At 38.9% G+C, this 13585-nt stretch overlaps 1 protein-coding gene and 1 long non-coding RNA gene across 6 annotated transcripts in view; one reads left to right on the top strand and one right to left on the bottom strand.

The window, feature by feature from the left end:
* The first annotated feature begins 182 nt into the window (after positions 1–182).
* Positions 183–10871, top strand: LOC110342544. 2 transcript variants are annotated; one of them, XR_002384639.2, is made up of 4 exons: positions 183–269; positions 1050–1137; positions 4561–4704; positions 10740–10871. It is a non-coding gene; the product is annotated as an uncharacterized LOC110342544 (long non-coding RNA). The 2 variants fall into 2 exon arrangements; XR_005875189.1 differs by lacking the exons at positions 183–269; positions 1050–1137 and adding an exon at positions 4192–4281.
* The window catches only part of Terb1 (telomere repeat binding bouquet formation protein 1), a 46596-nt gene continuing 35674 nt past the window's right edge, over positions 2664–13585 (bottom strand). For all 4 annotated transcript variants that reach the window (XM_021232163.2, XM_021232161.2, XM_005078683.4 and 1 more), the window contains exons 14-19: positions 12300–12361; positions 11919–12011; positions 7594–7743; positions 6734–6796; positions 4127–4249; positions 2664–3314 (exon numbers count right to left, since the gene is read on the bottom strand). In XM_021232163.2, the coding sequence (XP_021087822.2) occupies positions 3127–3314; positions 4127–4249; positions 6734–6796; positions 7594–7743; positions 11919–12011; positions 12300–12361 (679 nt within the window). In that variant the 3' untranslated portion in view covers positions 2664–3126. The remainder of the gene's footprint in view (positions 3315–4126; positions 4250–6733; positions 6797–7593; positions 7744–11918; positions 12012–12299; positions 12362–13585) is intronic.

The following is a 13585-nucleotide window of genomic DNA, read 5'->3' on the forward strand; positions in this document are numbered from 1 at the left end:
CCCCGGCCGGGCCGCGCCGCCCGTCCGCCCAGCCGCAGAAGCTCCGCTATCCAGCGCGTCCCGACGGGCTGGCGATGTCCGCGTGCGTCTGCGGGTCGCCGAATCGCCGTAGCGAGGGAGGCTGCTCCGTCAGGCAGCGAACCGGACAGCCTTACGCGGGAGGTGGAGCCGCGGGCGCCGCCCGACCCAGGGCGCACTGGCGACTCCTGCAGGCCCGGGCGCTGCAAGCCCAAGCTTTAGAAGACAGCCCCATTTATGTCTCATTATGTGTGGGTGTCATAAGCTATCTCATTGAATCTTGCTTAACTCTTAATAAGTCAGGAAACTATAGCTCAGAAATTTTAAAGAAACTGGGCTAGGATGTGGCCTACTATGAAAGACGCTTTGGAAAAACTGACTGAGCATAGGTTTGCATGCCTGTCATCCTAGCAACGGGAAGCTGGCAGGTCTTAGACTTTGTAGCAAGTTTAAGCTACGTGAGACTTGAGACCCTGCTTCAAAAAAAAAAAAAAAGTAAATAAAAAGGGCTTGGCATAGTGGCACACGCCTTCAATCCCAGAATTTTGAGAGACAAAGGGCAGATGGATCTCTGTAAAACTGAAGCCTGTCTGGTCTATATAGCATGTTCCAGGCTAGCCAGAGCTAAAACACAGTCTTAAGACCCAGTACTAGAGGTAGCATCCCAGTGGTGTTCATTATCCTTAAACGAATTTGGCATAATTCTCAAGATGTCTTGAGATTATCACAAATCCTCAATGTTGTCTCTCATCTCCTCCTCTGTAGACTATTAGCTGTGGTTTTCTTGTTTTGCTTTGTTTTGTTGTTTTACAACATAAGGTCTCTCTGTATAGCTCTGGCTGTCCTGAAACTTGCTCTGTAGACCAAGCTGGCTTTGAACTCACAAAGATCCACCTACCTCTGCCTCCTGAGTGCTGGGATTAAAGGCATGCACTAGCACTGCCTGGCATAGCTGTGATTTTTTTTTTTAATCATCGTTAACAATGCTCTTGGCTTTGCTTCACCAAGTTTTTTTTTATGCTATTTTTTAGTGAGCCAACATTTGACAGTAGAAGAGGCTGTAACTGCTTTTCTTCAGTGGTGAAGGTCATGGGAGAGGCTGGATATAAAAGGAGAGAGGTAATAGAGAAGAAACAGAAAGAAATATTTGTGCTTATCAGAGGTAACTTTAGATATGGCCTTTACCTGAGGGCTTTTGCTGTTCTCTATGGAAACAGGCTAACTTTACAAGGCATTAATAAATATAAGGAAATGTGATACGGCAGGAAGAGCAATTACTTAAGGAGAGTGATTCTGGCTTTACCAAAAAAAAAAATCTAGCAGCATAAATTACAGGATCCAACAATGGGCATATGGTCTGCCAATTTGAATGTAAGTTGGAAAAAGGGAAATGGGAGGGAGGAGCAGGCAATACAAGTCACACAAAGACAAGTGGTATACAAGTTTTCACAGGACAACAGAGTTGAAGACTCTGGGCCAGTAAGCGTTAATTCCCACTACATGAAATTCTCTAATGTGATCAATTGCAAAAGAAGATAGTAGCTCTGGCCTGCCAACAGCCAATTCAGGTGCTATCTGAGACTTAGAGGAGAATGCAGCCTCACACTCACATATGCAGAAACAGAAGCGTTTCCAAAAATACTGGATGACAAACAGCACAGGCTAAATCTAACAAAATGAGAAATGTAACAGGAACTCTTACAGTCCTATAATAGGGTTTAACAAAAATATGCCATGGGCTGGAGATACCACTCAGTTAACAGTGATGGTACAGGAATGCATTCCTAGCATCCCACAAACTGGGCTAGGTGGTAGAAACCTGTGATTCCAACACTTGGGAAGCTAAGACGGGGATAATGAGTTCAAAACCAGCCTGGGCTGCATAATGAGACACCATCTCAAAAACAAAACCAGGGCTGGGGCTGTAGCTCAGAGGCAGAACATTTGCCTGGCAAACACAATGTTCTAGGGTTAAGCCCCAGACAGGCTAAACAAAAACAAAGAAGGTCATTCTAAGATATAAAGTGAGTACAAGGTCAGCCTGGGTTGCATAAGACCATATCACAAACAAATCCAATAGGATAGAATTTGAAAATGACTCCAATTATAAAAGGTATAACGATATTAGCTATTATTGGAAAGTTGGTCACAGAGAATGTCAAAAGACTTTTAGGTTCATAAAATTGGGCATAGGAGAGGCGTTGAGCCCATTCCAAGGCCATACATTACAAATGGACAATAATATGTCCCTCGGTGACTAAGCTCATCAGAATATTACCTTGTTCTGCTACAGCAAGAAGTAGCTGAGGCTCATTAACATGAGGGGGAAAGATGTAGAAGGCCAGGAGCAGGAAATAAGAGACACTGCAAGATGGCTTGGTGGGCAAGGGCACTTGCTGCCTTGCCTGACAAACTGAGTTCCATCTCTAGGACACACATAGTAAAAGGAAAAGACTAACTTCTGCAAGTTGTTTTCTCTGGCCTTCACATGTGCCCTGTGGCACTCGTGCCCATATAAATCAATACAATGTAATGAACAAACAAAGCAAATCAACATACAGCAAAATGAGAACTTGATCACAGACTATGAGTGCTAAGACAAGTCCATAATTAACCTTTAGAAGAGGAATCATTTCAATTAACAAGTGTCAAAATTTTAATTTTATTTATTGGGTGAGAGCCTTAGTTGAATAGCTTAAGAAATGGCCCGAGTTCTAGAATGGACATTAGCACTAGGCAAAAATACTGAAATGCCCACCAACACCTAGCTACAAATGTCTCATATAGTATTTATGGCAATATAATGTTAAGCGATGTTTAAAGGCTCATGATTTTTTTTCTTGTGATCTATGTTCTTTGACCATAAGGAAAAGTAAAGGGACAACATATTTGGTCTCATGGAGAAATTCTATCTAATTTTCACATTGAAAAATGTATTTGCATTATAAATTAGTTTAACATTTTAAAGAGTTTGTATCACAAAACTCTTATCATTCCCTGTCTCTTAAGAGTTTAGAAGAACATTTAACATTTTGTATCTTCTAAGAAGTTCTATTTTAAGAGCCCAAACAAACAAACAAACAAACAAAAAAACTGAGTCTCCTCTAGTCATTTGGCTGCACAGTTGGGACCTCTGGTCAGCTTGTGGTATTTGTGAGCAAGGTCTACAGCCCTTCGTCCTTGTTGAAAGGGGAAAGACCACAAAATTGAATTCCAATGATTTCCCATTTTTTTAACTCCATGAAAAAGATAATTTACTTCTTCTTTGGTAAAGTTTTTACGAATTCTTCTTTTTTCTGTAATGAATGGAAATTGTAGAATATATTAATACTTGCTAAAACAAGATATCTTAAGACTCAAATAAATGTATAACTTATTCCATAGATATAAACTACAGAATGAGACAGTTTAATACCAGAGACACTTTTCAAATGGAAATTTACTTCAGTTTAAAAGATCATTAAGTGAGGTGCTACCACTGTTAACTTCTTTAATAGTATAACTTAATCCATTGAAATAATATCCACATTTATCAATCAAAAGGCAAGTTTATAAACATTAGATTTTAATGCAGCATTCTGTGAAGATGGTTAACAAACAGTTTATATTACAGACACAGTATTCTCAAAGGCTTCATAACTTCACAGAATAGTGAATACCAACATTTGTTATTTTGAATACCAGTTTTCTTTTCTTTTGGGTTTTGTTGTTATTGTTGTTTGTTGTTGTTGTTGTTGTTTGTTTTTTGGTTTTTGAGACAAGGTTTCTCTGTGTAACAGCCCTAGCTGTCCTGGAACTAGCTCTGTAGAACAGGCTGTCCTAGAACTCACAGAGATCTGCCTGTCTCTGCCTTTGGAGTGCTGGGATTAAAGGTGTGCAACACCACCATCTGGTCCAGTTTTCATTGTACTGAAGACTAAGAGTCTTTGGAAGTTCACTTAAAAAAAAACTCATGTACTATCTATAGGGGTGCTCAGCTTATCAAAATATAAAAGCAAAACAGGTCACATAATGGAAAAAGAAGTTTGTAGGTCTTCTTTTCTTTTCTCTTTTTTTCTCTTTCTGAGACAGGCTTGTCCTATGTAGCACAGGCTTGCCTCAAACTCACTATGTAGTCCATTCTGGCCTGGAACTCGGAATCTTCTTTCCTTTGCCTCTGGAATGCTGGTATTACAGGCCTGTTCCTCCAAACTTGGACGTTTTTGACTATCTGGTTTTAGATGAATAGCTTCTGTAACAGAAAGAATACACAGTTGGCAAACGGTTATTTCAATTATCTCCTGGGGACCATCATAAGGAAATAGTTTTGTTATTACTCTGTGTGTGTGTGTGTGTGTGTGTGTGTGTGTGTGTGTGTGTGTATGTGTGTGTGTGTATGATATGTATGGACACACTCATGCCATGGCATGTATGTGGAGATCAGAGAACAACTTTGTGGAGTTAGTTCTTTTCTTCCACTGTGATATGGGTTCTGAGGATCAAACTTAGGTCACGAGGCTAAGTTACAAGCACTTCTACTGAGTTCTATCTCTCCAATCCCAGCACATAGGTTTCCTTCATCTTTGGAGTTCACTGACACCTTGCTTGGCACTGTAGACAGATGCCAGAGAGGAGTGCTTTAGCATGGATGTATCAAATTTGACCCTTACAAGCCATCACTGCTGGACATTTGTCTGCCTCCCTAAGGTAAGTGCAATGGTTTAAAACAAAAGAGAACATATTCCCAGCAGAAGCTGAGAATTCATTGTTATTACTTAGTAGTTAGTATTTAAAATGCAAGCTCCATGAAGGGTGAGGCATCTGAGTAGCTTAGTTACCACTGTAACCCAGACTCAGAACATATCTCAGACATAGTAGACAATCATCAATATTTATTAAGAGAAAAAGTTACTATTGATAAAACTATCTCAAAACTTGTAAATAAAGTTACTCCTTCGTCTGGGGAATGCTGGAAAACTGTTGTTACCCAAGTTTCTTTGAATCTTCACTTGATGAATGACTTGATCTCCTTATAATCAGGACTGGATAGGTTATAACTTTCAGAACTGAGGCCTTAAAGTTATTCACATAAAGCTCCCCACCCCAGCCATTTCTACTAAGGCTGCTATTTCCCTGACTTACAAATTCTACAGCAGAGGACTGGATAATTTTGAAAAAGACTGTACTTCAAGGCTTCACTCCATGGCCTTTTGAGTGCAATTTTAAAACATTAGTTATTATTATTATTATTATTATTATTATTATTATTATTATAGGCTTCTAGAAAGTCTTGCAATATAGCTCACACTTGCCTCAAACTTGTGAGTTGTCTGCCTTAGTTCTGGGATTAGAGACATGAGTCACACAACCAGTCTCAGTGTTATTCTTAATATCTGATATATGTTATAGAAAAAAAATGAGCAAGAGGGCTTAATTCTTTCAACATAGTAAGCCATCCTAAAAAGAGCTTTGGGGAAGATTCAATGCTTACATGGTACACTGCCCTTCCTCAAAAATGATAGACTCAAATCTGAGTATATCTGAGTATAAACTACAGTTAAAAGAAGGTTAGTGAGACACCTAATATATAAGGGAAATTAATCAAGATGGAAAAAAATTGATCACATACTAAATATTCCTGAGTTGATATAAAAGAGAGATTATGATGGGGGATGTTCTTCTGTATATATGTTTCTCTTATTGGTTGATGAATAAAACGCTGTTTGGCCCATAGAGGCAGGAAAATAGGTGAAACTAGGAGACAAGGAGAATTCTGGGAAAGGTAGGCAGAGAGGCACCACAGAGAAATGCCATGTAAAGACAGGGAGGATAGGACACGCCAGGCGTTCTCTGTTAAGATAAGGCCATGTAGAAATACATAGATTAGTAGTTATGGGTTAATAATTAAGAGAGAGCTAGTCAATAAGGAGCCCTAGGTATCAGCCAACAGATTTATAACTAATACAGCATCCATGTGTTTATTTGGGGCTCAAGGGTGGCAGGACATGGTAGGACAAGAAATTACAGCTACAAGATTAAGCTGAGAGATGGTGGTCATGCCTTTAACCCCAGAACTTGGGAGGCAGAGGCAGGTTGATCTCTGTATGTTTGAGGTCAACCTAGTCTACAGAACAAGTTCTAGGGCTACACAAAGAAACCCTGTCTCAGAAAAAGAGATAGAGATAGATTAAGAATCAAATTAATATTTCCTCTTGTAAATTCTAAAAAAGCAGACCAAATTATCATAACTGCTTACCAACTGATTATTAGCATAATTAGAGGAAATTAAATCTATAAAACAACTAACATATAGCAGATGTTTAATTAATGTCAGGGCTGGAGAGATGGCTCAGTGGTTAAGAGCACCAGAGGACAGGGTTCAATACCTAGCACCCACATGTTTTCTTTGGCCTCCATGAGCACTGCATGCAGATGATGCACATACATACATGCAGGGAAATATTCATACACATAAAATAAAAATAAATAAAATCTACAAGACCAGTTAAAAATAAATAAAGGTAATGGCTGTTTCCTAGAGCTCTTTCCCCAGGCGGCAGGAAGCAAGTAAACAAAGAGCATAAAGGGAGGAAGAGGGTGTCTCTTTTCAGTAGGTATAATCTCACACAAGCCAAGTGTTATCATTTTATGTAATTAAGGAGAACAGTCATTCAGCTGCTCTCTTCTTTCAGGAATATGTAGAGTTAAAGCAAATTTAAAAATTAAATATATTCACTTAGTCCTTCAGAGGCAGTAGATTCTCTACTAAGTTGTCTTCTACGAGGGGTCAGCAAAATTTCTGAAAAATATAGAAAACATTTAATATACTTACAATAGCAATCTAAGTAGTTACATATCAAATCTATTACAGTATGATACTTCTTACCTCTTATAGTGATGATCCTTAAGTGACTAACAATAATTTTATTATATTTCTTACCATGTATGAGTGTTTTGCCTGCATGTGTGCATGTATACTACATGTGTGCATGTATACTACATCTGTGCATGTATACTACATATGTACCTGAAGAGGGTATTGGATTTCCTGGGAACTGGGATTACAGAAGGTTGTGAGCCACATATGGGTGCTGGAACTGAATGAACCTGGGTCATATGAAAGAGCAGCCAAGTGCTCTTAACTGCTGAGCCATCTCCCCAGACCCACTTTTTTGGTTTATGTTTTGGCTTGTCCTAGAACTAGCTATGAAAACCAGTGTTGTCTTGAACTCAGGGATCTGCTTAATTCTACTTCCCAACATCTGAAATAAAAGACAAGTGCCACCATACCTCGATCTTTTTTTTTTTTTTTTGACACAGGGTATCAGATAGATCATGCTGGCCCCAAACTCTGTATAGTTAAGGATGCCTCTACCTCCCAAAGTCTAAGAATATAGGTATATGCCACCATAATGAGTTTAGGGAGACATTAATCCATTACAGACTAAAACCACTCTAGTATATCTTAAGTTACTGGTAATCTAGAGATAGGTTTTTTTAAACAGTATTTCATACTCCAGTCAATATACTTAATAATTTAGAGGATAGTTCAGAATGTATAGCCACAATTACAGGTAAAGTTACTGAATTAATTACCTTTCTCACAGATAAGTGCTTTCCTTAGTTCATTTTTATATTTATCTTCAGCTTCCATAATGACTTTATGATGATCACATAGGTATGCACAAGAGTGCAAAAGCTTGCCAAAATTTCGGCTATTGAGGCGTTTTCTTACCACTATGCAACCTGAAAGAAAACAAATTTAAGTGGTGTACAGATGTTACAATATTATATACTAATAACTCTGTGAAAACAGATAACCTCTAAGATGATAAACTAAAGTGAAATTAAGAAAATTTCAAGAAACCCCAACTTATCTCAGAGAGTAAAGAAAATACAAAGAAATAAGGGCCTGGCTGGTTAGCTCAGTTGGTTAGTGTGTGGTGCTAATAATGCCCAGATCCAGAATTCAATCTCTGTATGGGCCAAATCGCTTATTGCCAGGCATTGGTGGCACACGCCTTTAATCCCAGCACTCAGGAGGCAGAGGCAGGCATATCTCTGTGAGTTCAAGACCAGTCTGGTCTAGAAGAGCGAGTTCCAGGACAGTCTCAAAAGCCACAGAGAAACCCTGCCTCCAAACAAACAAACAACAGCCTGAACTGTTTTTGGGTGCATGTGCAATAAGACAAACTGTGTTCTCAAGTAAACTTTAGGAAGAATTCCCTATTTACCATCCTATGCCTATGTATAATTGAATGGGCACATGATTAAAATCAGATGCATTATGGGGAGGGATATGCACAGTAAGATGATCACATGACCTAATCTATCAAAGCAGAGATTTGCCCATGTTGTACCTTTTAACAATGAAACCTCTCCTTTTCTTGAGCTCCAAACAATAACTGGAGTCCTGTAGTACTCTAACTAGTATAGTCCACTGTCAGTCTCGACAGTGTATCCTTCTCTAATCTGTCCTGTTGACTGGCTCTTAAGAAAGTTACTTTGTTACTTTTGCACATCTATGTGAGCCCTTATTTTCAATGCTTTGGATTGTTATAGAATAATCCTTCTGTACACTGTGAAAATGGGTTGCTCTCATTGTTAATAAAAAGCTGATTGGCTGCACTTCAGAGGCAGAATAATCCTTTTGTACATTGTGAAAACAGGTTGCTCTCATTGTTAATAAAAAGCTGATTGGCCAGAACTTGAGGCAGAGGCAAACAGATTTCCATTGATTACCAGGCCAGCCTGGCCTACAGAGCAAGTGCCAGGAGAGGTTCCGAAGTTACACAGAGAAATCCTGTCTCAAAAACAAAACAAACACACAAACAAACAAAAGCTGATTGGCCAATAGTTTATGCAGGATTTTCAGGACAGAGAAAGTGAGAGAAAGTAGATGGAGTCAGAGGAGTCATAAGCTTCCTCTTAGGGAAGAAGCAACATGAGAAGTTCATAGATGAGGTTAGAGAGCCTTGAAACATTACATAGATTAATAGACATGGGTTAATTTAAGTTGTAAGAGCTGGCTGAATACAAGCTTAAGATATTGGACAAGCATTTGTAATTAATAATAAGTCTCTGTGTAGTTATTTGGGAGTAGGCTGGTAGGACAGAAAAACTCTGCCTACATTGGATAAGAGGTCAAGAACCCGAAAACACATGATTCTAACCCTGGCCATTAGTAATAGTTATAAAACGAGACCCAATGTCAATACCCCCCAAAAAAGAAAGAAAGAAAGGAAGGAAGGAAGAAAGAAAGGATGAATGACCCAATAATGAAAAAGTTTTAGGGGAAAAGGCTCCAGGTAAACTAACATTTAAAGTTCAGTAAAATGACAAAAATACTAAATTAATCAATTAACTGGTTCTAGAGGGCAAGTGAGGGGTTAGGTAACTTTCATGTATAAAAGTAAGTAGAATGTTAAGAAAGAGAGGAAGGGCAGGATAAAGTAGTAGTAGAGCTCTTGTCTAACATGTTCAAGGCCCCTAGCTTCAATCCCCAGTAATGGGAGAAGTGTGTGTGATTGTGGACAAGAGAGCAAGTGCCACATTTTAGGGAATTAATGGGATAAGTGTATATAGAAGGAATCAAGGAGAGTCAACAGTAAAGGTAGAATAATATCCTGGCATGGTCATACATGCTGATAATCCCAGCACTTGGAAGGCAGAGACAGGAGGATCACGGAAAAGTCAGGACAAGCCTGGCCTACACAGAAAATGCGAGGCCAGCTATGGCCACACAATCAAACTTCATCTCAAAAGATCCCTCTCAGGGCTGAGGAGGTGGCGTAGTGGTTGAGAACACTAACTGCTCTTTCAGAGGATCAGGGTCCAATTCCAGTACCCACATGGCAGCTCACAACAGTGTGTAACTCCAATTCTGGGATGTCTGACACTGTCTGGCCTCCTTGGGCAAAAGACACAAGTGACAAATAGGAATATACAAAAGCAAAAAACCCACCCCCACCCCACATTTCCTCTTCCATCTGAAAAGAGGGGGTAGAGTAGATAAACATTTAAAGGGAAAGCAAATTATACCAAATATTTGGGTTTTTAAGATGAGGAAAAATTAGTCTGGTTCAGATAGGACAAATAGAGGTAATAACCCAAATTATCTGTAATGAATTCAAGGGGATATTATAAATGTTGTGAAATTTATAAGCAAGGTACAACAATAATTAGCACCAATTAGACATGAACTACCCAAGTCAAGGAGTCAAGGGTTTCAGCACTGAAACATTAGGTTAATCTGGGAGAGACGGCTACCAGCTGAATATCAGGCTAGCCTAGGCTACAGAGTGGGTTCAAGTCAGCCTGGATTACAGTGTGATACCCTGTTTTAAAAGCAGATAAGAAGAAACTTGAGATTAAACTACATTTTTTTGTTTGTTTTTAGAGACAAGGTTTCTCTGTATTGTTTTGGAGCCTGTCCTGGAACTTGCTCAGTAGACCAGGCTGACTTAGAACTTACAGAGATCTGCCTGCCTCTGCCTCCCGAGTGCTGGGATTAAAGGTGTGTACCACCAATGCCGGCATTAAACTACATTTTTCCTATTAATAATATCTGTGGTGATTTGAATAAGAATGGCCCCAAAGTCACATATATTTAAATGCATCATCATCAGGGAGTGGTACTACTTGAGAAGGATTAGGGGGAGTGGCCTTGTTGGAGGAAGTGTGTTGCTGGGGGTGGGCTTTGAGGTTTCAAATGACCAGATTCTTCCTCTGTTTGCCTACAGATCAGGATGTAGCTCTCAGCTACTGCTCCAGCACCTGTCTGAATACCATCATGATTTCCACCACGGTGATAAATGGACCAAATCTCTGAAACAGTAATGCAAGTCCCCAATTAAATCCTTTCTTTTATAAGAGTTGCCTTGTGTCTCTTCATAGCAATATCAGTGTGACTAAGACACTGACTTTATGTGTTTTCAAGATGAGGTGGTATTACATTGCCTAAACCAGAGGTTCTAATGATCCTTCCTGCCTCGATGTCTCAATCTCTCTCTCTCTCTCTCTCTCTCTCTCTCTCTCTCTCTCTCTCTCTCTCTCTCTCTCTCTCTCTCTCTCTCTCTCTCACACACACACACACACACACACACACACAGGGTTTCTCTGTGTAACTTCCCTGGTTGTCCTGGAACTCACTCTGTAGACCAGGCTGGCCATGGACTCAGAGAGATCCGTCTGCCTCTGCCTCCTAAACACTGGGGTTAAAGGTGTGTGCCATAACTGCCCAGAGTGCCCCAGTCTCTTAAGTATCTGAATTCAGGTGTGCTGGTTTAAAGGAAGGCACTGCAGCAAAGATTATACAATTATATTAGACAGAAGAGAGAGGGTATGGGATTCATATTACGGTTATAAGCAAGCTTCAGAATAACAGAGATGAAAGTCCTCATCCAAAATAGAATAGTGATGTTCTGAACATGGAGAAACCTCACTTTTCTTCATAGAACAGTGAGCATGAAAAAAAGAGGAAATGGTAGGGTGTGAGGAAGAGAAAAGATTTGGATCAGTACAGTGAGATCTTATAGAAAAAAATCAGTAGTAGGGCATGGGACACTAGAAACATTAGTAAATTTACTAGAAATATAAAACTATGTATGGAATACTTAATACCTGTTTAGAGAATAATATAGAATAAATATCTATTTCTCTGCTCTCTAAAAATGTATTTATCTTGCTCATTTAAAGTTATAGAGTGTTGTGACAAAAACAAAAATAATAGACATTAACTGCATTTACTCATTTGGGCATGCCCTAATGAAAAATAGACAATATTGATTCGAATACTTTTAAAATTCATATTGTTACATATTCAAAGGAGATGAGATTAAATCATAAGGCAGAAATGCTATAAATTCTAACTAATAGCAGATACAGATTCAATTATGAAATTATTATAATAAAATATTTACCTGAGCACCTATATTTCAACATTTTGGAACAGTTATCAGTTGCTTGAAAACCAACTTCATTATCTATTATGTCTAAACACAATGTAAATGGATCTGAAAAAATGCAAAAAAAAGATTTTTTATTTGATGAAAAGATTCTGAAATTTGTAATATTTATTAAGCCTCAGATTTTTCATACATTCTCTCTCACTACTACATAACCAATCATCTTAGTGAATAAATAAAAAGATTCTGGATATGAGTAAATGGTAATAAAGGCAGATGCACCAGAGTCAAAAGTATGGCTTACACAGGGCAGATATACCAACTTACATTTAAGTTTCAGCCATACCAAATACCTATTTTCTTGAAAAACCAGAGAAGAAACATTTAAAATCATACCTGGTTCTGATACTCGTTGCTTTCTATCTTTGACAGTGTGAATTGGATGTTCAACATGATCACTAAAAGAAAATGGATACTATATAATTAGAAGTAAAAATTCTGTGATATGGGGGAAATTTTAAACAGTTTTGTGGTTCGGAATGTTCAGTAGGAAGATGGAGATGTTTCCTCAGCCTACTACTGAATGTCAAATGTGCCCCCAAAGTCCATTATTCAAGCTCTGACCCTCAGCTTGGCACTACTGGGAGATTTTGAGATTTTTTAGGAGGTGGGGCCTTGTATAAGGTCTTAAGGCCACCAGGTATATACCCTTGAAGGGGACTGTACATCTCTGGTGTGTCCTATTTTCTTCTGTTTCTTGGTTCATGGGGTGAGTGGTTTGCTCCAACAGACGTTTCTGACATCTGCTGTCCGTGCTAGAGACCCCAAAGCAAAGAGTACTCGGGCCACCATGTCAGACTGTAACTTCCCAAAATATGAGTCAAAATAAACCTTTCTCTATATAAGTTAATTGCTTCAGGTATTGTGTTATAGTGACAGAAAGCTGACTACCACATCAACAAAATTTGGCCAAAGTAGGGTCTGCAATACTCATAGCCTTGTTTGAAGAGTAAACAAGACTGCAGAGAGTAATAGTCTTGATAAAAGACAGAATCAAAATATTATTAAAAAAAAACACTAGTAGAGGGCTAGGGTTATAGCATTTTTTTTAAAAAACCAAGTCTCCTGTATCCCAGACTGTCCTTAAACTTGATCTGTATTAGAGGGTGACTTTAATTTTTTTTTACTCCTCTGCCTCTATCTCCTGAGTGCTAGGGATTAAGGTATATGTTACCACACCCAGTTTATGTAGTACAGAACCTTGAGTTTATTCCTAGCATATGACAAAGTCGTGTGGGGGGGAGGAAATAGATGAATGTATAATAGTCTGAATCCAAAAAGAAAAAAAGAATACAGGAAAAAAACACTTAGAAGAAAAGATGGAGTAGGGATGGAGCTCAGTTGGCACATTGTCTGCCTAGCGTGTGTGAAGCCCTGGGTTCAATCCCCACACATAAACTGGGTGTGGTACCTCATATCTTAATTTCAGCACTCAGGAGGTAAAAGCTGAAGGATAAAAAAAAGTTCAAAGTCACCCTCTAATACAGAGTGAGCTTAAGGCTAGATTGGGATACAGGAGACTTGGTTTCAAGAAAAGAAAAAAGAAAAAAGAAAAAGGAAGAGGAGAAAAAAGGAAGAATAAAGGCCAAAAGGGAGAGAACAAAATCTGGGAGAAGAACATG

This window comes from Mesocricetus auratus, unplaced genomic scaffold (genome assembly GCF_017639785.1).
Source record: "Mesocricetus auratus isolate SY011 unplaced genomic scaffold, BCM_Maur_2.0 Super-Scaffold_100714, whole genome shotgun sequence".
Classification (NCBI taxonomy): domain Eukaryota; kingdom Metazoa; phylum Chordata; class Mammalia; order Rodentia; family Cricetidae; genus Mesocricetus; species Mesocricetus auratus.